At 38.3% G+C, this 26,334-nt stretch overlaps 1 protein-coding gene across 1 annotated transcript; it reads left to right on the plus strand.

Moving 5' to 3' along the window:
* Positions 1-21: 21 nt before the first annotated feature.
* On the plus strand, positions 22-20,181 carry ALG5 (ALG5 dolichyl-phosphate beta-glucosyltransferase). The gene is made up of 10 exons (XM_005516318.3): positions 22-138; positions 1,171-1,312; positions 2,167-2,213; positions 2,880-2,948; positions 3,971-4,063; positions 5,639-5,752; positions 7,042-7,101; positions 9,716-9,867; positions 17,665-17,750; positions 18,931-20,181. The coding sequence occupies exons 2-10, from the start codon at positions 1,204-1,206 to the stop codon at positions 19,041-19,043; spliced, it is 843 nt and encodes a 280-aa protein (XP_005516375.2). The 5' UTR covers positions 22-138; positions 1,171-1,203; the 3' UTR covers positions 19,044-20,181.
* Positions 20,182-26,334: the final 6,153 nt, after the last annotated feature.

A 26,334-nucleotide genomic window follows, 5' to 3' on the forward strand; every position in this document is an offset into this window, starting at 1 on the left:
CCCGCGGCGCTGTCGCGGCGCGCCGGGGCCCCGCGGCTGCCGCGGGCGAGGGCGCTGCCGCCGCTGCCGTCCCTGCCCCTGTCCCTGCCCGCAGCCGCGCTGGCGCTGGCGGCCCTCGCCGCCTTCCTCCTCGTCCTGGTGAGAGCCGCGCACGGCGGGCCCGGGGGGCTCTGAGGCGGGGGCGGTGCGGGAGGCCGCTCTGTGCCCGCCCCCCGGTGCGGGGCAGGGGCGCTGCCCGGGGTCCCGGCCCTGCCCGGGGGTCCCGCGGTCCCTCCGCGCCCCGCAGGCGGCAGGGCCGGCCCGAGGTGGGCGGCAGAAGCCGGCAGGGCTGCGCTTGTGCGGGGGGTTGTGTGGGGAACGTGTTTCGGCAAGGCGTGGGGTGCCGTGCCTGGCAAAGGGGACCAAGACGGAGCATTTCAGCCTTACAGGACGCCTTGGGAAATGTCCTGGTAACGCCTTCGCGTTAACTACTTGGGAAGTCGCTGCTTTTCTGCGTATCCAAAATGTCCCGCTATATTAAATTCGACCCCCTGGAAAGCAAAATTCTGCTGCCTGTCCGCAGTGCCACGTATGCATCCTGCCCAGGCAGGTGGCGGAGGCCCCGTCCCTGGAGGTGTTCAAGGAAAAGACTGGACGTGGCACTCAGAGCTGCGGTCTGATTGATACGGTGGTGTTTGTTGGGGCATCGGTGATCTTAGAGGTCTTTTTCAAGCTAAGTGATTCTGTGTGTGGCGTCACCAAGTAAAAGTGCTCCAGAAACCAACTTCTACCGCTTTTCTTCAGCCATGCATAAAGCAGTCAGAGCCTCAGTTTTGCAAGCATATGCGGCTGGGCTGGTCATGAGTCTTGCCATTGATTTCAGTGGCTTAATGGGGGATCAGAGGTGGCACCTGCTTGTGTGCCCAGGGTTACTTGGGGAAGGGGCTTGGACCACGACTTTGGAGGCAGCTGCATGCTTTGCAGTTAAAAACAGCAGCAAGCCAATGACAATGGTCAGAGTGGGAGCAACCAAATGGCACGAGAGGGTTTTGGTCCTGTGTGAAATTCCACAACAGTGACCCACCTCATTACTGGAATATACTTGGTTGTCCCTGGTAGCAAGTTTAACAGCTAGGTAAACTTCTAATAGTGTGACAATGACAATGTGTTTTCAATTCTTTTTCATCACAGATTTGTGTAATCGCTCATGTAACTGCCAAAACAATGCCACACGAAGATGCTCAATGCAGGAGGGGATCTGCACCAAATATACATGATCCTCCTACAAGAGAACTCTCTGTCGTTGTGCCTTCATACAATGAGGAAAACCGGTGTAAGATTTTTCTTGTTTTGAGGAAAAGAAGGAGATCTATCAGTTGTTACTGTAATAATGCAGAGGTCAGTTGGATTAGCATTAGATTCTGGTGGGCCAGATTATGTATCAGATTTTGGACACAGTTTCCAGAAAACAGTCCAAGTACATTGAATTTCAAAATTAAGGCATTGTGTAACTTTATTTCTACTGCTAAAAATAGCATGGGGCACTTGTAAGAATTGTCTTAATTTTAATGAACCCCAGAAGAATGGCTGTTCATTGCCCTTGCAAATGTTGCAAAGCAAGAAGCAGTAAAATACTTCTAAAATTGATTTGAGGGCTTCCTACTCTTTAAACACCAACAGCAGATTCGGACAAGCAGAAAAAGGGATGATCTCACAGGTTTGTGTTTGACTTGGCCGTAGATAGGAGTACCTGATGCTGAGTGAAGGCTTTTAGATGTGATAGAAATAATCAAGCTCTAAAGGTGATGTGGCAGTACACAAGCTGACAGCTTGCCTTAGTAGATAAAGTCAGTGCTGGTTTACAAGGTCAGTCATAAAGAATGATTTTTTTTTTTCTTTAATGTTGTGTAGAGAATTACATTTTTCAAAGTGAAAAGTTGATTCCTGAGAAGAAAATGGTTTTATCCTTTTTGTTTTATCCTTTTTGTTGTGATTTTCTTCAGTGTTCTTTCTGCATTCAGAAAGGGCAGCACTTAGAGTTGCAGCTGCTGAGCTTGTTTACTGAACGAAGTGTTGTATGAAATAGTTGATTTGCTCAGCCTTGCTTTGTGGCTGTTTTTAGTTTGTTTGTGCAGGTGCTTTTGATGTTATAATCTACTAACCTGACCTCCTCCACCTTTTCTCTAGTACCACTTATGATGGATGAAGCTTTGGATTATCTAGAAAAAAGACAGGTATTTTCTTTTTGCATTCAAAATTCATTATTTTTCTGCGTATTATGTATAACAAGTTGGTGATTTAGTCACTTTGTTATGTTAGTGTACATTAAAACAGTAGTATTTAGCCACTTAGAAATAATGCTTCTGTCTCTTATCAGTTATTTTTAGATTGAGTGCCAGAAAAGATTTTTAAATTAAGTAAAAATTTAATATCCTACTATAGGATGAAAAAAATCTTCATATGCATGAAATCTGTCCAAGCCAGAGCTAAGGATTAACCATGCATTTCACTTTCTAAACTAAGTCCTGGTTTGTTCCAACAAGTTTCATAAGCATCTGTTCTTCATTAGGATTTGTTCTCTGGGTAAGAAGCTCATTGTGAAAGTTTGTGGATTTTGTTTTGTTTGGATTTTCTTAAAAGTGATGTTTTTCTTAGCTTCCATCTTCTACAATTAAATTGATTTTTCAGTTCTGGTAGCATGACAAGCCAATGTAATGATACCTGCATCAAATATGGCAAAATTCTTTAATTATGCTGTCTTAACAAATTTACTGCATCATATTAGTGTCTGTTGGCAACTATGAATGACTGCTAGGGAGAAAAGAATAATGATGTTTGAAAGACCTACTGCCTATTTAAGAAATTGGATGAAATACATTATTTCTGTTTTTATTTTCAAGAAACAAGATCCTTCATTCACTTATGAAGTGGTAGTGGTTAATGATGGTAGTAAAGATCAAACAGCAAAGGTAAGAAGAAGAAATGTTTTCCCAAGCAATCAGAGGCATGGAATTTTGTTTGGTTTTTTATATATTTGTGGAATAAAATAGTGTTTTGCATTTATATTTTGGTACTTGAAGCAGTTGACAGCTGAAGTTCACATTTCTGAATGCTTTCTCTCATTGTCCTATATGCATCGTGGATGGCACATATGCACATGAATACATACAAAATTCTTTTTCAGATTCTAGATTTCTTCATTGGCAACTGTGACAACCATTCTCCTGCAGCTTAGATTCTAAGAACTCTAATCCTAACTTCAATAAATTTCACATTGAGTACTCCACATGTGCATAGTGATGATGTGAATATGAATTTGAGGAAGCAAAAAAGTCTTCTAAAACACGTCATTCATATTTGATTGACAGAATAGCTGATACAGTTCTTTCCCACACCCTTTGTGGGTTGTTCATTTAAAAATCCACATGCCAGTAGTAGTATTTTGAAAATAGTTCTTCTGCTTCCACTTTGATGTATGTCACTGGCAAAGAAGGATAGCCAGCTTGTGGGGATTTTTTCCTACTGCTTGGAAGATGTTTGAGGTAGACACTAAAATGCATATCACTTTAAGGATTTCTGCTGTATGTTTTTGACTGCTGAATGTACCATCTCTTTCAACAGGTGGCTGTCATAGAAAATTGTATTTATTTTATTAACTATAGGTGTTAATAGAAAAGGTCTGTAGTAGTATGATATAAATTAAATTAGGATTGAGTTTTTTGGAGGTGGGAGGAAGGGGGTTGACATTGCTTAGGGAAGTCTCCTGTTCTTATTGAACATTATGTAGTTTCTTCAGTCTTTGTGTTTTGACTGTGAACTGTTTTTTATTTTCCCAAACAGACTCCAGCAAACACTGGCAATGTATTTGTGCTGACTGAAGTGGTTATAGCTCTGTGCTATTAATTTATTTTCTTTTGAGGGGTGAGCAAATGTACACTTCTCCCTTGGTTCGTGGATTTGTTTTATGCTGGTTTTTTTGTGTATCTGTCAGGTTGCAAAGGAGTACTGCAAAAAATATGGAAGTGACAAAGTGCGAGTGATATCTTTGGAAAAAAATCGAGGGAAAGGGGGAGCAGTCAGGACGGTAATTAATACTTTCATCTCCTTTTCTATTTGAGCTACCTGTGCCGAAATGTGCAGAAGATAGATCTGTGCTGATTGACATTTTGAATTTAATGCATTCACAAAATATGACAAAACTGAGTGCAGATTCTATAAATTAAAGCAAAAGTTTTTTTCAAAATAAGTTTATTTTAAATCTTGGTAGCAGTGCTGTCTTTCCAGAAAGATCGGTATGAAAGACATTTTTTTTAATCTGAGAATTCATAGTGGAAAAAATTACTTGAATTCCATATTCATGTTAGTTCTACTTAGAAATAGGCTTGCATTTATGAAAGCCAACAAAAAAAAAAAAAAAAAAAAAAGCCAAAAAAACCCTCAAAACTGTTACAAATTAAAGTTAAGCTTTTGTAGACAAAATAGATCCAGACTGACAAACTTTGCTCTCCAGGTCATGGTTGTGGTTTTTAACATGGCTGAGAAACAAGAACTCATCCAGCAAAGTTTATGTTTACTGAAGCCCACTGCTATCACCCACACTCCATAGTCAAAACAGCACAATTCATGCTTTCACATAGATATTATCATAAAATGAGCATGTTCTAAAAATGAAATAGCTGTTAAACATTTAGGAGGAACATCGTATTCCTATGATGAATGACACCCTGCTTTTCTGAAAAAGGGTGATGTAATCTATGGATTGTCAGTGATATGTCTTTATCTGTATTTTCAGCTCTATCTTTAATCTGTCAATTTATTTTTTATGAAAAATAAAAATACTATATATATGTGTATATATATATAACTATAGGAAATGGAGAGAACATTATATTAGAACATATGGAACTGTTGTAAGAGATACAATTTTGAAGTTATTCCAAGAGAAGGAGAACAATTTTCTGTGATACACTTTTGCAATGCATCGTGTAGAGTGGATGTGTGTACAGCTTCTTCCTTGACGGGCTTTTCCATATGCACACATGCTTGGTTGCAACAGTACTTTTGTTACACCCACTGCTAATTGTTTTCCTGTCTGGACCCCTTCAAAAATTACAAATTTTTTCTAACCAAGCATATGGCAAAATAAGCTATGAAACCTGTGCATCACAAATGTTTTGCAGTGATACTGTGACTTGAGACTTAACCTTAAATTAGTTTTGAGAAATAACTCTTGAATTTTCTTGAAACAATGTTAGGAAAAACTCTCACTGCATCCTCCTTTCCATAGCTCACATGACAAAGAAAAGCCATCCAGTGCAGTGGCAACTGCTAATCACTGCTTCTTCATGCCCCCCTCTAGAGGTGACTGTAGCAACTTGTTGACTTTTAGATTTAGGTTTTCTTGAGAAGGATTGTTAGCCTTTCATGTTCATGCATTGTCTGTCACTGTGGACACTCAGAGTGTGAAGTCTGTAGATGTTATTACCATATAAATAAGCAAATTACTCTTAGTAGCAGAATATTAAGACTCACCTGTTATGTGTAATCTGGGATATCACTGTCTTGTTATTACAAGGTTTTTGGAGTGTCTTGTACCTAGCTTATGACAAATAATTGATTTCAAAGGTGTTGATTTTTTTATTGACTATTTTCATTGCAGGGTGTCTTTAGTTCTCGGGGAAAAAATATTCTTATGGCTGATGCAGATGGAGCTACAAAATTTGCAGATATTGAAAAAGTAGAAGAAGGTCTAAAGAATCTCCGGCCATGGCCTGTGAGTATAAATTCTCATGCTTTTACTTCAATCCACATGCATATGTTAATACACAAGATAGAATTTTGTAGTTCTCTTCAAATTTTTTGAGATCCAGTTGAATATGTATTGTAAATCTGAAGACCTAAGAATAAGGCTAGAAGCCTCAAGAATGGGCTATCAGGAGCTTTCACTGAGTTCTTACCTTCTTTGCATCCATTGTGCCTACTTCAGGGCATTACAGTTTATCCTTCCTTCAAATTGTTTGAAGTTGTTGTGTTCTGTATAAGTACCATGTGATGGCTAGTTAGTTTCCTTTGTTAACTGTTCTGTTTTTTCATTTTATCTGGTGTCATCCTGTATACCTTTAAGGGTGCATCTTTATTTCACCCTCTTTTATACAGGTTTTGTTTTATCAGGGTTCTTAGTTTAATGATAGTATTTGGAAGAACTTTTACTGTAAACAAAAATCCAAGAACCCGTGGAACAAGAACACCTCCCTGCACAGTCATTCTGTTTTGGGAATGACTTGAAAGAACTGAGGTTTATTTTCTGCTAAAAAGCAGAGGATTGAGGTACTTGTAGCTGGTTTCCCAGAGTGCCAGAAGAGAAGTGCAGCCTTCCAGACAGAACTGCAGGGGATGTACCTGTGGAAGGGGTCTCGGTCTGCAAGTACAAGAGCCACAAGCAGAGGACACAACGGGCAGCATGTGACCGCAACACTCTTCCCTACCAGGGTGGCAGCAGCTGCTGATTCTCCAGCGTTGGCCCCAAATAGAGTAGATTTGAGAGATTTTATGTGAGAAGTAGTAGTGTGAGAATAGTGTTAAACCTTTTATTTTGATCGTGTTGATTTAATTTGAGATTATATTTTTGGCTGACCCCATGGCATTTTATTCATTTGGAGATACACCAGTGCAACAAATGCTTTATTCTGCTATTGCTTCCATTGGGCAATATTTAAGGGAAACGTACATTATAACATTCAGTTCCTAGGAATACTGCATACTTATCTTTGCTGCTAAACACATTTGCTGTATGCATAAAGTAAACAATGTAAAGCTAAACCAGACCTGAATAAATTGAGGCAATTTGCATGCACCATATGCAAATCATAATAAACTTCAGATTTTCTCATAATTGTAGAAGACTGATTTAGGCTTAAAACCTAACAGTAGAAGTGCAGCTACAGGAAGCAGAAAAGTGTACTGCTTTGAAGTTTTTTTATTTTATGGTTCTGAACACAAGATTCCACTGATTCAAATAATAGTCATTTAAGTAATAACTCTTTAATTTATATTCCTGTACAGAATGGGATGGCTATTTCCTGTGGTTCTAGAGCTCATCTGGAGAAGGACTCAATAGCAAAGGTTTGTTTCCATTTCCTGCTGTGTACTAATAACCAAATATTTCCATTATTTGTTACGGCTCTACAGGTTTTACAATTAGATAATGAATATTTGTAAAAGAATGGAACCTAAAAATAAGGAAAAGCTTGTCATACATGGAGGATGTCATCCATCACATACAAAGGATGTGTCCTAGATTTCAGGCACTTTGAAGTCATTTCAGTTAGTGTTCCAGTTTATGGATTTAAGTTTTATAGTTGATAATATTTCACAAGCAGAGCTTCTAAACCCTGGCAGAATTGGTAGCTAGTAACCAGTACTGGGGCTGGAGTGGAAAGCAGCTGACGAGTTCATTATTATTAATTTCCTTCCAGTGCAAGAACTTGGCCTGCAGATCTTGAAACCTGTTTAAAATGAGTTAGGGATAATTAGCAGCCAGTTGTTTGAAGAGTACCTCTATTCATGGGAAAGTGGTTTAAGTCTTCTGTATTACTCATAGTAAAAGTTTTTGCGTTTTGAACACACAGGCAGTGCTGTTCTATGTGTGACTCTTGAGTAATGAACATTGATGCACAGACACATGGCCTTATCTTGCATCTGATTTTCTCTCGTGGCAGACAATTGACAAAGCACAGGCATGGAACTTGTATTGCAACAGACACATTGCTGGGCTCATTTTTTACTGTCATTGGATGTTCTCATCATGGTAAATGTTCTCAAGAGTAAGCTTTGTTTATACTGATGTTTAGTACTTGAAATTATTCTAAAATATATACACAACTACTAAAATAGTTACAGAAGTTCAAAAGAAGTTACACTGGTAATGTTCAGCCACTGGTAGATCTTTCTGGTAGAACTTCTGGTTTATGAGATAGTATTGGAGTGGTTGAGTTCTTGCAAATATTGCTGCATATCTATTAGCATCCTCACAAAAAAAGAAAAAAGAAATGAAGAAAAAACCTTAATCATTATCAGAAACTAGGCACTACTACAGGGAGATTATGTAGCTGATAAAGTGGAACCCAGAAAAAACGTTTCATTGCATGGTCAAATACTGAATGTGGACAGACTTTTTTCAGTGCATTCATATTTCTTGAAGGTCTTGCTACATTAGGGAGAGGAACTGGAACAGGACTTTAATCTTTTAATACAAAAGTACAGTTTTTAGGACATGTCCATCCTTTGCTTCCTGCTTTTCCCATATTTCTGAATTTTTAATAGAGGAAACTGGTAAGGTAGTACTGGTTTGCTTGAAATGTGTAGCCCATTTCATTTCATCGCCAAGTTGTCCCTAGACTGGAATAGAAAGACTACCTTTACTATAGTGGAACAAGACTGTTGTATAGTGCAATAGGTATAAAAAAGTTGCAGTTTCTCTCTGGACTTATTGGCACCTAAAACAGTAGAATGAAGCTGTGATAAGCAGCTGTATTGAATTTCACCCTTGTGTTCAGTCTCAATACATGAAGACTTCTGCTCTGCCTCCAGCGTTGTTAATGTCCTTTAATGAATCTATACTAGACTTGCATAAATACTCCTAGGAGTGGTAAGTATAACCCAGGAACTCCTCTTTGTGAAGTAATTGCAGTTTCACTGACAATCATGCAGCCTCCCAGTGCTTCCCTTCTGGCTCTGGTGGGCGCCTAGTGTTCTTGGTCACAGAGCTAAAGAAGCCACACCAGATCCACCATTAAGCTGGGGCAGAAGCACTTTTCAAAAGGCACAAGCTATGAATTTGGTTTTCCTTAAGCCAAAGGCTAATGCATAATAAGCCAAACATCTTCTCTATTTTTCAAGTGACATTCTAAATTGTTGGATTTAAAGGCATCTCTTATCAGCCGGAACTACTTAGCAGTTGAATCATTGGCTCCTAAAGATTTTACATGATAAATGGCTTTCAGTCATAGATATAATCACTTAAATTTAGCTTGAGAACAGCAGTGAGTTCAGAAGCAATTTTTGGATCACAGTGCTAGTTCTTTAGGAACTGTCTTGAATAAAAGACTAAGTGGGACCTCTGCAAATCCAGACTCCAGCTTCTGGCGTCCATGGGCAAACCTATCTGTATAATTATTGTGTCAAGAATACAAGTGTAACCAAAGAGAAGGCTGTGTACATTTTTCAGGAATATAAAATATATCTGTGAAAGCCGAAGAACAAAACAGATGACTAAAACATTGCTGGAAATATAAAATGAAATATCTTGCACAGCAGTCTTTACTTTAGACCTGGTTTTCACTTGGTCCATTGTATACTTCCGAAGAATCATGTGGAAGATACTATGGCTGTTGCACTAATTATTCGAAATCCAGGTGCAGGTTCCTGCTTACTTAATCCAGAGTGAAAAACTGCTCTGAACTGGAGAGAGGAGAAAAAGGAGCTTGGATTTCTCTTATCCTAGCCTATACACGACTGGCAAGTCTTTCCCTAGATCAAAATCTTTCCCTTTCAGCCAAAATTTTGTTTGACTGTAACAATTGGTAAGTTCTGTTTTCATTCCAGTGCAAAATACAACCAGTTTACAAACTTTGAAAACTATCAGAAAACAGAGTTACTGTCCTGTAAGACAGCTCTCTTCAAGCACTTCACTCATCATTCAAATAAATCCACCTAATTTCTTGCCTTTTATCCACAGCGCTCTTACTTTCGAACTCTCCTCATGTATGGGTTCCACTTCCTGGTGTGGTTTCTCTGTGTCAAAGAGATCCGGGACACACAGTGCGGATTTAAACTGCTAACCAGAGAAGCTGCCTTGCAGACTTTCTCCAACCTTCACATAGAACGCTGGTAAATTTTTAATTTTTCTTTTTTTTTTTTTTTTTGATGGTGGTGTTTCTTTATCACTAAACATGGGTTTGAAAAAGCAGTTTTAGTATTGCAGCTGTGATGAAGCATGTGATATCTGTGTATAAACCCCAGCTGCTCAGTTTAACCAATTATAGTATTGCCTGCATGGCAGCTTTGATTGCTTATGTTAAAGTATCCTGGTAATTGCTAGAAATTCTATGTTCCTATTGAGATACATTTTAGGAAAATAGTTGGCTGTTTAATTTTATTATTTATTAAATTTTATTCTCTTTTCTCAAAAGATGTACATAATCCTATGTAGGATATTTTGGTTTTGCATTGTCAGAGGAAATGGTAATTGATTAGGGAAGAGGAGAGGAAAAAAAGAAAAAAGGCCTCAAACTGAAAATCCCAATAACTTCTTTCCTTACTTCCAGAAGAAATTTCAAACAAACAATTTTTCATGGTGCTGTATTTCACTCCCAGTTCCTGAGAGTCATCTCTCCTTTTACAGCAGAGTAAGAAATGGAGGGAAGGTGTTATTATGATAAGGAAAGTTAAGAGTTACTAATCATATTCAAAACTCTTATCTTATGTGTTATTTTTTACACATTACAATTCAGTACAGCTTAGCCAAAGTATTTTATGTAAAATCAGTATCTGATAAGATGTTTGTAATTGCTGGAGACTCTGAAGTGAAAGCAAATATTATTCTTTACTTATTTTCTTGATGAATTATTTTATATGAGGACCACTGACAGATATCATTAATTTAAGACAATAGAAAGTTATGTGTTGTATTTTAATTACTTCAGAGCTCCTTCAGTTGTAATTTAGCTAGAACAGTTCCTATATGTGCATGATACAGCCATGACTACTATGACTGAAGCACTGTTTTCACACAAATACCATAATTTCTGTAAATTTTCTATGCCACAATTTTTGCTGAAAAGGATAGTTTAGTTAGGTATAATCAAACCTCTTCAAAGTATTGTCTTAATTCAAGAAAATCTCTCATGGGCCTCCACTTGCTTGAAAGGGAGCAGAACTGCTGAACAGTGTTCCCATACACAAATGTGTGCAATCCTACAGTCCTAGTCTATTCAAATGTGCACAGTTTTAGGCTGAGCTTTGAAAGCTAATACTGCCCCTCCAGACTGCAGTTGCAAAGTTTGTGTTTGGGCACATGCATCTCGTGTGGAATGTAGAGCTATTGTTGCACTGAATCTATAACTGAGCAGTCAACAGTCAGAAAATTCCCACCCGAGTGGTTTGCTTACTGCCCTAAAGGAGACTATAGCTGAGCCACAAGTATGATTTGTGCTGCTACCTCCAAACCCAGTCTTGATCTGTAAAGCTCTGTAAATTTCCCATACAGGGATTTTCTAAATACGTGGTTAAACTCATATGAAAGGCCCAGGAGTATCTCAAAATTGCCTTATATAACTTCACATTATAAACTGAGCACTTCAAGAAGAAAACTGAAAGAAATAAATGAGGACAATCAATTTCAGCTGTAAAAATGCAATCTTAAATTTTATTATTTTTTAAACTGAAGGATTTTTTTCTAATTGGACTTATGGGTTATATAAAGTGTTTTCTAGATAAAAACAAGCTTTGTTCTGCCACTTCAATTATCTAGTACCGAAGGAATGAAAGAGTAAAAACAATTGTGTTGTACCCCATTATCCAGGAACAGAAGCAATGAAAAAGGGATATTACTAACATTTTATAGTAATTATATCATTGGTATGGAACATACCAGATCTTTATGTCTTAGTTCCTTGTGCCTTGTATGTGCCACCAGAAAATGAGCCTGCTATTCTTGTTCTTTTATCTACAGTAATCCATAAACTAATCCCCTGTGTGTTTTCTTATTTATCTGAAATGTACCGGTGAAGTGATGAAGAATGCTTGTTTTGTGTGTCAAGAAAAGAACAACTCAAATTCTTTCAAGAAAAAAGCTCTTCCTCAGATAATTCCAAGTCACAAATTTGCCTAAAACAGCTATAGGTTTTTTGGGTGTTTTAAAATTGGGTTTAATTCTGCTCAAACCGGCAGTGTATTGTCTGGTTTTATGCTCATCTGTCAAACAACAGTCTCTGTGTTTACCCACTTTCTTTTTTATATTTGTTGGCTAATTTAAACCAAATCAGACAGAAAAGCAGAAATTTCAAGATCAAAAGCTTTGGCAAGGTTTGTGGAAAATTAGACCCTCTTAGAGGAGAGAAACTCAGATTATTGCCAGTGCTGAAGAAAAAAACCCTAAGTAAGGTCTCAAAAGGTACTTTTCTGCTCCACAGCTAGTCATTTAGCATGTGTACCTGGAAGATAGCATGTCAGTGCACAAATCAAGTATTGTCCCTTTCCCAGTTAAAATTCATAAGATCTGGAAATAAACTGGGAGATGGGGTGGTATAAGTATGTGGGGAGAGTGCATACATTCAGGGAAATGATAGTCCTAAGTGAAATGTCAGTGTTGTACAAACAGCTGGGATAATTGCAATTGGAAATTATATAGGGACATCATTCATCCCATGGCATTAAATTTCATTGTATATAATTGTGTAAGAATCTGAAACAGCTCAATGCTGGAATTATTTTAGGCAAATCTGGCCCCTGATATCTTTGCATTGCATAACATCTGTAAAAAGGAAAATACAAACTGGTTAAACATTGTGCCATAGAGGTTCTGTACATATCATGAGTATGGAGACAGAAGGGTAAGAAATAGTACTCGGCATTGTACTTCTGCTGATCTGGAACAACGTGGAGTCCCCAGCTGGGTTACAAAGCAACTCGTTCATACTGAAACCATCAGCAAGGGGTAGCAGAGAAACCACTATCTTGGTACTGGATAAGAGGCTCTGAAATCTGGATTTATTTCTGAAATCTGGATTTATTTCTGCTTCTGTGTCACTGCACTGGGGCTACTTGACTTCCAAGGAAATTATTTGATTCTCTTTGAATCTTAAAATCCCACAAGTGGGGTGCAGATCTGTTAGGTACTTGAAGTGCTCGGTTCTGTGTGGTCAGTGCTCAGATGTTCTGGGAATAGGGAGGAGAGTGCTGGATTGAACGGGATAAAAGCCGTCTGAGTGCAGTACCCCGGTCCTTGAGCCTGCCGAGGGCTCCCCAGCTGCTGCAAGGGAGCACGTGGGGAGCTGCTAAAGGGAATGGACACCGGGCTTCTGCACCAACCAAATCATCTGTCCTGTGTGCCCAAGCTTAGTCAGGCTTGGATTGGTGGGGGTACTACAGTGCTGGGTGAATGCTTATAAAAAACGGATTAAAATTGATGCATAACATGTTTACTCATGAAGCTAATGTAAAATTTCTATGAAATCAACTATATAATAATTCCCACCTGCTTAGACCCTGACTTCTTTATGCTTTCCCCATGCTTTTTCCGTTCCAGTGGACATTTATATGAATATCACCTCCTTAATATTAAAAATACTAGAAACAGACTTTTTCTTCTTGCTGTGCTGAATTTGATTTATAGATGCTTATATTTGGGAAATCTTGAAACTGAAGCATACAAGCAAAAATACAGTTTTATCATCATGGCAATAAGGATCACATAACACTTTTTAAAGAGAGACCGAGATATTTCCTAGAATATTTTTTTAATCTAACCCTAAATTTTAGAAGGCATTTGAAAATTAATAGGTTCTACAAACTGTTTATATATTCAGGACTAAGTAATAATGCTTGCATCCTAAACCGGCTTTTTTTGGTGAGTGTTCTCATTGTCTTTTTTGTTTAACTATCCTTTGGCTGTGTATATATGGATATAAATGAAACATTCTTGAAATTTACTTTCTAAATAGCAAAGTTTTGACATTAGTTTGAAATGAAAGCAACCTTTTGAACAGAGAGCATATGCTTTGTATTTTAGATTCTGAATTTGATTATACAGCTAATCTGTTTTTCAGAAATGGATGGAGCAGATTTTTAATTTAAAACTTAAAATTAAAAGAGATATTATAAAAACATAACAGAGACAGTTGAAATTACTCACTTCGGGCTACAAAAGAAGGTCTAATTCTGCATCTACAGTCTTGGCCTGAAAAATGTAACTGTTTGTGTTAAATTTTGATGCACAGGAGAAATACTGGAAAATTAAATGGACTTGCTGGCCGAGTTTTCCTATCCTAAATTTGATCATTGATTTCTTCTGACAACAAAAAAAAAAGATAAATTTTCTTCCAGCCAAAAAATGTCTATCCCTAGGAAAACTAGACACAGCAATTACAGTTCTACCTTTATGATAAAAGGAGGGGAAATTCAAAATGTAGTTCCAGTCCTGGTTTGATTGACATATTTTTGTGAAGTGTCAATTTATGATGGCATTGTACAAGCCAGCAGATCAATGAAGAGATCAAATTGTTGCTATTACTTTTATCTATAAAAATCACCTTGTGCACTGAACAAGGCATGCTGTTTCACATTTAAAACTGGGAAAAATCAATATAAAAAGATAATGTCTGTTTCTCCAGTTTGTCACTAATCTCTAAATAGGAGTTGCTATATAAAAAGTACAGAAAAATAAGCATTCCTATTGTTACAGGGATTTTTCCCCACTTTTGTGCCGTTGTAGACCAGCACAAGCATTGGAATGAATTGGTTTTTTCCTGGTTTTGTGCATGGCAAGTAGAATTGTTTATGAGTGTCTAGTCAACACAAAATTATTTTTACTGTTTAACTGTGTCTGTTTTGTCTTGTAACAAGTCCTGCTCTTGGCTGACTTGGAATTTCAAAAGCCCAAGTTCAGCTAGGGCAGTTCTGGCAGTCTAGCCCACTTGGCATCCTGTTTCACTGTTAGATCTCTTTGACCATTGGCCATTTTCTTTGCCTTAAAGAGTTTACTGGAAAAAACGTATCTTGGATGTACAAAACTTGTAAATTCCAGTTAAAACATTATAACTAAAGGCCTGATTTTGTTTTTTGGGACACATCATATTGGACCAGAAAAAGAAAGAGTCCTACTGCAATTTTAAAATAGAGAATATTTTTTAAGGATGCTCAAGCATTTTAAGGATTCAGTTTAAAAAGATTGAATTCAATTAAACACCTATCAAATTGGTTTTCAAATGAATTTTAGCCAGCATTGTCTTAAATTAACTTAACCGAAACACAACCACATGGAGAATTTTTTCTTTACTTTACATTACATGTTTGTGGTAATTAGCACATCATGGAGCCACTATTAGAAATAGATGGGGAAATTGTTCACACCATAGATTTTTGGCTAGCTAACTCTAGGTACTTAGATTGGGACCCGAATTCTTTCAGGCTGGAGCCAAATTTGGGTATTCTGAGCTGTGTGTCCCCCTCCCAAGAGGCAGCAGAATGAAGTACATGGTGTGAATACTTCACAGTGGTTCTGTCAGGTTAACTGCTCACAATTGGTTTTGTGGCAAATCACATGAATTGCATTTAACAGCTCATCCACTGGTGTGGCTTTGGTCTCCTTTAGGGTAGGCTCCATCTAACACACCCTTAATCCAAACTTAATCCTGGCTGTGGGAGCTTCTGTATGGGCCTCCTGTACCATCTGGATCTGGTGGTCTGTAGTATGGCTGTACTGCTGTCAGTGTATTGAGCACACTGCAGTCCATATTCCCTGACCAACCATTCTGGTATATGGAAAGGTAGTGGGGAAAAGGGATGAAAAACAATAACCTGGTGGTATTCTACCAAAGTCATTATCCTTTCAGCTTTGAATAGTTTTGATTTTTTAATTTCAGGATATGTTCACTGCTATCCAAATGGCAACCACATGTAACAATATTAGTGTTCAACCTGATTAATTCCTGTGCTTTTAATCTCTTACTTTGAGCCCAGTAGTTCACAGAACTATTTAATGCTGCTGTTCTGTAATGTATGTGATGACATTCCAGTAATCAGTTGTCCACAGGAATTACTGCAAATGAGTATTAGTTCACTAGGCTAATAGTTTATGTAATATTTTTAGAGCAGCTCATACGGTCTAATTCATCAGACAATTATTCTGTGTCTCTTAAGATTTTTAGTCATTTAAGTAGTAAGTATTACAAAATTAGATTTAGTCTTAATACACATGGTTCATAAACATTCAAAGGTGAATACACTGGGTTTTTGGCTTACAAATGTAAAATGTCAGCTGAAAATAAATAATACCTCTTCAGTAGAAGAGACCATGGAGTGATTAATAAAATAATATTCAACCCTCATGTAAAGAAGGCGGTGAAATGACAAGGCTGCTTGGAGCAGATCTAGGTCACTGAGGTAAAAAAATAATTTATTCTTGTAACTTTTTCAGTGACAATGAAAATGCCTGTGTCCTAATCAAAATCAGATTTGCAGAGTAGCTCTGAACTCCCTATACACAATAGCTGTAGTCTCTGTAGATAACATCTGTCTGTGCTGCCTTTGCTTGTTTGAATGCTGTCCTGGCTCTCCTGTCATGTACACAGAGAGCGCGAGTTCAGGTCTGTGCGTGTGTGTGCCTGTGATTTCACCAGCAAGCCAGCCTGCTGTGGTCTGTACTTCAGTGGGAGCCTACCTGTGTGTGTCACGCCTACATGCACTTTTCAAAGTGGACTGCTGTTGTTGTTGCATTTATTAATAGTTTTACAGAAATGCACTGCTTGAAAGGGGAAGGTGGCTTGAAGTAGAAGGAAATAACATCTGAACTTGGCAAGCAACCTGCTAAAGTGTGTCTTCTTCCTGCTCTTGATCACCCTGTCTGTTCCTTTCTATCCATCTTTTATCTAGTGTTGAATGGAATTACGGAAGACATGAATTCAACCCACCAACCCTTTAAGCATGAATGAATAATTTTATTTTTTATAACTGCATACATTTACTTCAGTGGCAAAAGATTTTCTTTCATTTAAAAATAAAATTGTCTTGGACTTAGCAATGAGAATTTAAGGCAAATCACCAGAATCTTCATAACTGTGATTTGTGTTTAAGTAGCTAATAGTAGCTACTGGCAGTTTCATATGCTGATTTCTAAATGAGCATTAAAAGCTGCCAAACTAGTTGTTGAATATCAAAAGTCCGGTGTTTCAGAGCCAGAAGGCCCACTTGAGAATGCATTTACAGGAATGAAACACACAGACAATTCTCTGTGCAGAGAACTGAGAGGATTAAGGTGTATTCTGGACAAAGTGAGCAGGAAGGAGCACCTCACAGAGCAGGATCACTGCCCCAATTCATTTTGCCATACAACCTGCAAAAAATTGAGCCAACAAAAAGACAAGTCTCAGGAGGATTTTGTGTTGGGCATTAAGTGGTCACTAAACTGCTGTTTGTATTCTGTTGTGCACGGTAACATAAATAATTTCTCACTTCTATGCTGCCGCCTTGAGTTCCTTGACTGAGAAAGTAAAAGGAGCACCCATCAGATCAGCATAAAGCCGCAGCAGGTAGATGTCCTCTTTGATGAAACTACTAGAGATGTGGAGTGACACTGTACATTTGACTGCTTGGTCTTCATGGTCTTCAAAAATCTAAGTTGTGACTGTGACAGAATAAAAAGCAAGCAGTGGGCTGAACACAGAGTGATCTGTGCCTTCAAAAACAGGACACAGTGAAGTATTGTTATTGTCCATATTTTGGCTGTGTTCTGAGATGTTTAGTCAGAAAAATTAATTTCCCATCCATGTGTTAATTTCCCATCCATGTCAGTTTCCCACCCATAGAGCACTGCCATCAACTGCATAACTGAATAGTCATTTAATTAACATTTCCAGTGTCTTTCTTCTGGGAGTATGATTATTTTTGGTATTTCCTGTTCTTTTTCAGGGCGTTTGATGTGGAACTTCTTTACATAGCCCAGCGCTTGAAAATACCTATAGCAGAAGTTGCTGTCAACTGGACTGAAATAGAAGGTAGGGAGATAGTTCATGTTCTTATAAGATTCCTGACATGTCAATCCAGAGCAACAGATCCAAGGTTATTGCCCTATTTAGCCGGTTTTGATAGCACACAGCCCTCTTTCTGTACAAACTTTGAACTTCATGTCCTTGCTAGCCTACTGCCATGGCTTGGAACAGAAAGAGTAGGTGAAAGGGTAGCATGGCAGAGAAACTCAGGATGAAAAAGTAAGGAATTACACTGCTAGGACAAAACACTACTTTGGCATGTCCTCTTGCTGTGATGTGTTAATAAATTAGTGCAATTGTAGAACACTGTGAGGGGAGTCTGACCATGATCACTTAGTGATTCAACTCCATTTCACTGCATCTTGCCTTCCAAAATTCTCAGCTAATAAGGCTTCCTTTAGAGCACCATCTCAAGATGTGATATTGTTTCAGACCTGTAGGGAGGTCTCTGCCACTGAGTTACTGGGAAGTATAGCTCCATGCATATTTCTTAGGTGAGCCAGCTCAAGAGGTGCTGCTTGCTTTTGCTCACTTCTCCCCACCCCCCACATCAAATGCAGTTCCTCTATTTTTTTGCTCTTTTCATGTTTTTTTATCTTTTTTTTAATCTCAGCACAACCCCTGAACCTCGGAAATTATAATAAACTGTAGTAATGATGGAAGGTGTTAAGTAGAGAATGTCCTGAGCCAGCTTTACTAGAAATGTTTCCTTTCAATGCAGATCCATGTGTACATTGCACCTACCTAACACAAATATTAGCAGAGATGGTAGAAGGCTTGATTTTGTGGTGTGGGTTCCTTGCCTTGTCTGAAGATTGGCATCTTCAGATTATAGTTGTAAGACAAGCTGGTGGTGGTCTTCTCCAAAGCTTCTAGATAAATCATTTGCTTAATTATTGGTGCTTAGGTTCCTGTTTACTTGAACAAAGCCTTGTCACAGAGAGCACTGCACATCTTGTCACATGCATGGGACGCTTGCAAACTAGAGTGTCCCACCTATGGCATAATGTAATTACTGTAAAACGATTGCTTTCAAAATATAAACTTTTTATTAATATTAAGATCTAGGTTGTGGGGCTGAGTGTCCTGACAATGCAGAGGTTCGTGACTGCTTAAATGTGCATCTTGCCGGTGGTTGGTTTTTTTCTAACAATGTCGTTCTGATTTTCTTCTTCATTAATCACAGGTTCTAAGTTAGTTCCCTTTTGGAGCTGGCTGCAGATGGGCAGGGATCTTCTTTTTATACGACTGCGATATATGACTGGTGCCTGGAAGCTTGGAGCAAAAAAATGTAATTAGGTTATTTACATTTTCCAAATATATTATTATGCTTAATGGAACACAAGAACAGTTTCAATCAAGTGAAGTGGTGGTGAAAGCTGAGGTAATTCTTCATTGCTCCTCTTGTATGTTTCATTTTTGCAGCATGTGTTGTATAAGATTGTCAGCAGAGAATTTCTACATTTTGAAAAAAGAAAGCATTTCCAAAAATTTTCTTATGTGGTAATCAGGTTTTTATTTTATTAAATAGTAGCTTTAACATGTCTTATAAATTCATTCAAATAAATATATCTGCCTTTGTCACATCATACATCTGGAATCTCCTGCATATTAAAAAGAGGCACTCTGTTCTACATTGTGCGATGTCCTGTTGTGAATGACCACAGCCATTTCTGTTTCTGTTATATCTGGAAACTTAGGCCGTATTGCAACTTGGAATTATCATTCATGGTTTACATTGATGCATGTTTAGATTCACTGTTATGGGAAACATTAATGGATTTTATTGAGTTATAACAGTAATGTTCATAAAGTCATTCTCAGGACTTCCAGAAGTCCCTTGACATTCCAAATGTTTTGTCTGAAGCTGAAATAGTTTTCCTGAGATCAAACTGCAGATTTTTTCCAAACTCTAGAAGGTCCAAGAGAAAGCACATTTAATTTTAAGATGTCTTTCTTAAATGTGTTTTGCTCATACATACTACGGTATGCTCAAGGCTGGGAGTCCTTGACAGTTACAGATCTGTAGTGAAAAGGGTATGGAAAGCTTAGAGCATGCAAAAGTGAGACCCAGTGTACACTGGGGACCTGTGCATTAGTAATGCCAGTCTGATGTTGTCATGCTTCAAATGAGATCAGAGACAGAGGGAGGGGTCTTGACTCCTTCATACTAATGTCACACTGCATTACAGTACAGTAACAGTTTCATTTGTGCTTTCAAAGCAGCTGTGAATTGCCAACAAACTAAGCCAGTCTGTCTTTCTGTAATATGTACAAATTTGAAGAGCTTTAAAGAATGAACAGTGTATGGTTGTACTTTCACATGTGAATTCACTGGTGATTTTTCTTACTCTTTCTGTAATACTGACTTAAGTTTTGCTTCTGTTAGGGTTACCTCAGTTTTCTATAAAGTGCTGGAATAAATTCTCAAAAAATACATTCAGTCTGACTTCATAGGCTTTATTCTCTTACCTTGTCCAGATCCATGTCTGTCAGTTCCGCAGAATCAATCACAACTCCTCATTGCCATTACTAGAATAAAATATCAGCTCTTCAGGACACCTGCTATAGTGTGGATTCACGGAATCAGAGAACATTCTGAGTTGGAAGGGACCTACAATGGTTACTTCTATAGATGTAGCCTGATGCATTCCCTTGCAGTGGGGATAAAAGCTGAACTGGAATAAAAGAATGATTCAACTGGGATGGAAGGAGAATGGGGAGAAATAGAAAAGGAAAATTATTTGGGGCTGAGACTGAAAGCCAGAGTGAAATGGAAGGTTTACTTCAGCTGAGAAAGATGGTTAGCTTTGCCTTCTGTCACTCATGTAGCAGTCAGAAGTCTTCTGGGTAGCATACTCAGCTCCTATGCAGTTATTTGCAGATTATGAAATACAAGACACACAGGCAGTAACAGGAGACCAGGACTCATCACACACATGCTTGTTTTAGACTCACACTTGGGTTTAGATGTTTGCTCTGCTCTCCTGTGTGTTCCTTCAGGCCTAGCACACATCATTTTTTGCACAGCAATCCCAGAGCTAGGGAAAGATTCTTCTGGGTTCCATTTCAGAAGTAGACGTACTTGTTTAATTGCACAGAGCCATAAAGAGGAGTATTCCTACTGCCTCTCTACACCTGTTCTGAGGCTGCTTAGAGTCTCCCTCCAGCCAGTTCAGCTCACTAAAATGGCAGGATGCCATCTTCTACATTCTTTACTTTCTTTTTTTTTCTTTCTTCTGAGATAGTGATAGTTTTCTACCATTTCAGTCATCTAAAATGACTCCCTGCATGGTCCAGCAGGCAGAGGGTGCAGCAGCAAAAGGAGAGCTTCCCCTTTTCTAGTTGTGAATTTAACACAAGTTTGTAGACTGACTTCTCACCTGAAGGCTAGTACACTTTCCAGGGGCAGGAAAAATAAATTAAAATTCCTCTTTTTTTAAGCATATACAAGAGCTCAGGTGTTCTTGCCCTCTCAAAATGAGACCTTGAATTACTGAGCTCCAACAAGATCTGGCTCTGGCTCCTGCCATATTCCAGAGATCCCACTTGATTTTACAAAGTGATACAACATGAAATGGGAGGTTTGAGGAGAATGTTTCAGTCATTCCTCGTAGGAAAAAAGCTGATTGATTCACATTTGATGCAGGCCTGCTTAATTGCAGAGATTGTATAGAGAACTAAGTGGCTCTGATATAAACAAAGAACCTCCCTGATCACCAAGGCTGTCATTCAGACCCATGTTCTGCCTAACTTGTCCTCATGCTTCTCTTTGTAGAGTTGCAGACATACATTTATTTGTATTTCAGTGGGGTCTTAACTTTTACTATTTCTTCCTAGCCTTGTATTTGCAGTGGTGACCTGCAGGAGGTGAAAGTCTTCTATATTACTCACTGTCCTGACCCAGCGTTTTTTTATTTGATTCAAAACAAAACATTCTCACAGACTGTGAAAAGAAAATAAAAACAATAGACAAGATCTGCATGCTAAATCTGCAACATTCTTACCAGCATCAATGTCTGAATAGGCAGTGCTTTTATAAAAATAGATTTCATTTAAAAAAAAAATAAATTTATATCTCTGTATAAAAACCTGACTTTTCTGCACCACTTCACTAATACTTCACAAGAGATTTTGTCAGAAGGCAATATTTAAAAGTCCTCTTTGAAAATCACATGCAAAAAAAAAAAAAATCAAGTTACTAGAAAATGTTCAGTAGTTTACACAAGTTTTCTGTACTGTTACTATTTTTATCACAACCCAAAGCTATAGCCATGCAGTATCTCTTGATACTCACTTAGCTTTTATCCTTAAAAGCTATTTTTTAACTCACATTTTAAATATCAATTGGAAAAACAGCAAAAATCTTTCTTTTTACTCTCAGGCATGTCTGTAGATGTGCAGTATGTTTTCTGTGACAGCTCTAGCAGCTAATATCTCTAACAGGTTTCAGCAACACTGCAGCATTATCACAAGGCAGGATGATTACTCTTATGAGTAATCATAGAGGTTTAATCCATTTTAGTCCGTGTAAAGTACTCAGAGTTCACTGCTGTGAAGTATAAACAGACAAATATAGAAGATGGCACCAGCTCGTTCTGCAGAATTCTGTTCAGTAATACATCAATTTGCAATTCTCAAAGCTTCTGTGTAGACCCTTCGACCACCACCAATATCCAGGTTACATTTTCACCATGGGAAATAAAATTACAGCAATATGTATAAGTACAGCTTGTATTTCAAGCCATGGAATAGTACCAGCCAGTATTTAACTTGAATTCTCTGCTAATGTTTAATGCTCTGGAGACCTATCCATAATTATTTATGTACCTATTGTCCAAGTGTTCCTGGAGTTCACAGTCATAATGCTGACTGCAAACTAAAAATAGTTGAAATGAAGATACAGGCAAAGACAGAAGGCTGCAATGAAATTTCTGTATCTTAGTGTTTATTACTTAAAATAACATCTAACCTTATTTATGATCCGTGTGTGTTTCTTAGGGATGCAGTGGCATGTCTGTAGTAGCTCAAGGGGCACAAATTTAAGTAGTGTTCCAGCACTGCTGGAGGCTGCTCCCTGCCAGCTGGACCATAAGTTATCTACCTCTTTGGGATAGAGATCCAGAGGTTAAGAATGGGCTGCTACCAAGCTGTGCCTATTGCGTTATCCAACAGCACATAAGGGAGTCTTGAGCATACAAGCCCAAGGGGTCGTCAAGGCTCAGGGGAGAAGCTATAGACAAACCTTTGTTTCTTACTGGGAAGGAAATTATATTTTCATATGACCAAGCATTAGTAATAGCTGTGAGATCATAGCTGAGAGGGGTGTACTAGAATATGATTTCATTTAAGAGATCCATCAGAAAAGAAAGGGCTAACTAGTTTCCATTCCCTCGATGTTTTCTAATCTACTTAACTTTTCGTTCATGGATCTGTTCAACTGCCCTGGCTGCATAATTAGATATTTCCCTGGTGTAAAAAAGGAACAAACAAAACCTCTCCAGTCCCACATGCTGGGCTTAGTCTTCCAAGTGCCAGAACACCCTTCGGTCTTCAAGAAGCAGCTGCAAACCGAAAAAAAAACATCCTTCCAAAATGGCTTAGCAACAGGTGATCCTTCTTACCTACGTGACCTTGACTCCCCTCTCAGGTGCATATGTTCTTCATGCTTGGTTCTTCATGCTCTGCTATCAAGATCACTTTCCTCCATCAGATTTTCATCAATTTGTTGATTTAGCAGAATAAACTTCAATATCTAGACTGAATCCAAGCCTTTGTTGCTGGCACATTCTATGTAATATTCTTGAAGAATGAGGTGACATGAACTCTGGCATTCCCATCTGGTTTTTGCCATGTTTTGGTGTTTCATCTGGGGCTATTCTGGAGCTGTATAAAGATCCCATTACAAAACAAAGGGAAATATTGAGTGTCGGCTTTTGGCTGGAGATCACAAGAGGTACTTGAACCACAGGATGTTGAAGAATCATGGAGTTCTGAAAACAGTTTTGGCAAATGCACTTTGCCTAGTCTCTGGAAAGCACCCTTCCACATGTGGGACTAATTCTTATCTTCCTATCTTTGTAGAGTAGGTTTAGCTAATTATGTCAAGAACAGGCTTCACACTGTAGCCACACTACAGCCTTAGTTGCACAGGCTGTCATAAACTACCCACTGCATACTCTCAATCATCTGCTGTCAAACTAGGAAAAAGGTCAAAACCACAAGGAATTTCTTTTTGGCTGACTAGGTCTGCCATATAAGGTCTCAACAACGGAGCTGATAACTTCATATCTTGTTGCCGAAAAACCAAGACCATATCTATAGTCATCTTCCAGTTTTTAAGCCAAGTCATATGTTTTGGAAGTGGTAATCAACTGTGCAATCAACCCTTTGGTTGTTCTACAAGCCTGGCTAGGTTCTGGCCTGGTAGAAGGTTTTGTGATAATGAAAGATGAAACACACATGAGGTTAGAACAACCTTTACTGGTTTTCAGTCAAACAGTAGAATTCTGGTCTCACAAAAATGTTTTCTGATGTTATGTCTAATTTTACCATTCTTGACAATTTATTTTCTCAATAAAATGCTTTATAACAACAGGAACAGAATGAAAAATAGCCCATTTTCTGCAGGAGTACTGCAAGGGGACTACAAAAAGGACAAATACAAAAATTATAAAGGAGATAGCAAGCACATTCTAGTATTTGCTAGAAAGCTAGGAAAAAAGAATGGTTGACTGCACAAGAATATATTAGATTTAAGCAACTTCTGCATGCACTACTCATGTTTTCATGTATTGCCTCAATTTCCATGACACCTCTGAAATTCTTGCACCCACATTCATATCTGCATATAGTAATCCCATGGCAGAAGAAATTTGGACCTTTTCCATTCAGTTATCAAATGAATTATTTACTGAAAAATCTGTTTACCAAAATGGATAAATAGAGCTAGACAACTTAATAGAGCCATTCATCTTTAAGTATTAAACAAAGAATAAGGAATGCTGTGATTTCTCAGCTCCTACAGAAATACTGCAGAGTATACTGTATACTCACCATTCTGTCTACATGTGTGATGTTTATCTTTCACATACTTGCCAGTGCATTCCTAAGCCTCATGAGAACCAGGGAAGAGCTAACTTCATACCCTGGACATTGCCTTTTCCAGAAAGTAGAAGAGGATCATGATAAAGTCCCAAATGCAGGGTCACTGCTCAGGTACCCCTGAACAATCATTCAGAGGTAAGAGGATGGGGTTTTATCTTAACTAAGAAGACTGAAGGAAGGAAAATTCAGTGTAAGGCCCACTCCATTCCCTGAAACCATGGATGCTCTGCCTTCATGAAAAGTTTTTGGAGAAAGGTTTTGGAGAAATCTGTAAGGGAAGAGTGATCTTGCCGTGTGCACCCTTTCCCATCACAAAGGAATTTCAGGAGTGCCTTGAACAGGCCTGTGTGGTTACAGGAATCTAATTCCACATGTAATGATTTCTCTGGGTTGTAAAATAATGAAGCATTCTTTCTATTCCTGGCTACTCCTTATTTACTCAAGATTATACAGTGAATCAGTCTAGCCCTAATCTCAAAGATGGGCATGATAATTTAATTACCCTCAAAAAACCTCTACTGAATTTTCCAGTGGTAGGACAAAAGATTTTAATATGTTGGAATAGAAGCTTCTCGCTGTGAACAGCAAACATTCACAGGGAATATGAAGTCATTTTGTCAATTACCTGGAACCCAAATTACCCTGCCTGAAGGCTGCACTAAAAATCCTGGGGTTTTAGCTCCTGTCCTCCTGAGATGTCCTCTATCAATGGAAGCATTAGTCTTATAGTTCTGTAGGTGTGCAGTCAACAGCAGGCAATTACACTCCCCACTTTAAAGAAGCTTTATTATGCACTGTGATTACTTTGGGGAGAATATTGTCTTTGCTGCTAAGTGCAAATCTAATGGATAATATCACTGCACAAGTTCGAGCAATGTGCAAGAGCTTTTATTTTTCCATCAAGCAAGATGTTTGATGTTTGGGGAAAAAAAATTGCAGAATGGTCATTCATAAAGCCACTGCTGCACTCAGTCCGATATTTAAGAGTTAGGAAAATTCAGCAGGAATGCAGACTGATGTTCTCAGCTGTGCCTAGATAATTATTTACAAGGACCTTAAAAGTTTCTTAGGAAATTCGTAGCTCTACAAAAGGTTCTTTCCATGTTGCTGCTGCAGTCTTGTCAACATTCTTCCCCCAATTTAATCTGCATTTCTATTCATTCAGGGGTAGTAGTACAGGAAATAGGGGACTGTGTCCTGTAGAGATTAATTCTTCATTCTCAAAGAGAACAAATGAAAGTATGCAATGCTGCTAAGATGGCTGTTGTCTTTGTAGTGAGTATCATCGTAAAGAACTTCAAAATAAATTGTGTCAGGTTTCACAGGTCTTTGCTTAACACAGCGAAAAAACTTACAGGAAACATTCACTGGCTGTAAAGTCAGTGGCAAACATTTCATATCTGAGAGATAATGTAATTAAAATGAACAAAAAAAATGTGGTTGTCATTTTGCTAGGATGCAAACCTGACATCAAATGCTATGT

Source organism: Pseudopodoces humilis, chromosome 2 (genome assembly GCF_049639895.1).
Source record: "Pseudopodoces humilis isolate 2021_Gansu_Grassland_sample_001 chromosome 2, ASM4963989v1, whole genome shotgun sequence".
In the NCBI taxonomy this organism is placed as follows: Eukaryota; Metazoa; Chordata; class Aves; order Passeriformes; family Paridae; genus Pseudopodoces; species Pseudopodoces humilis.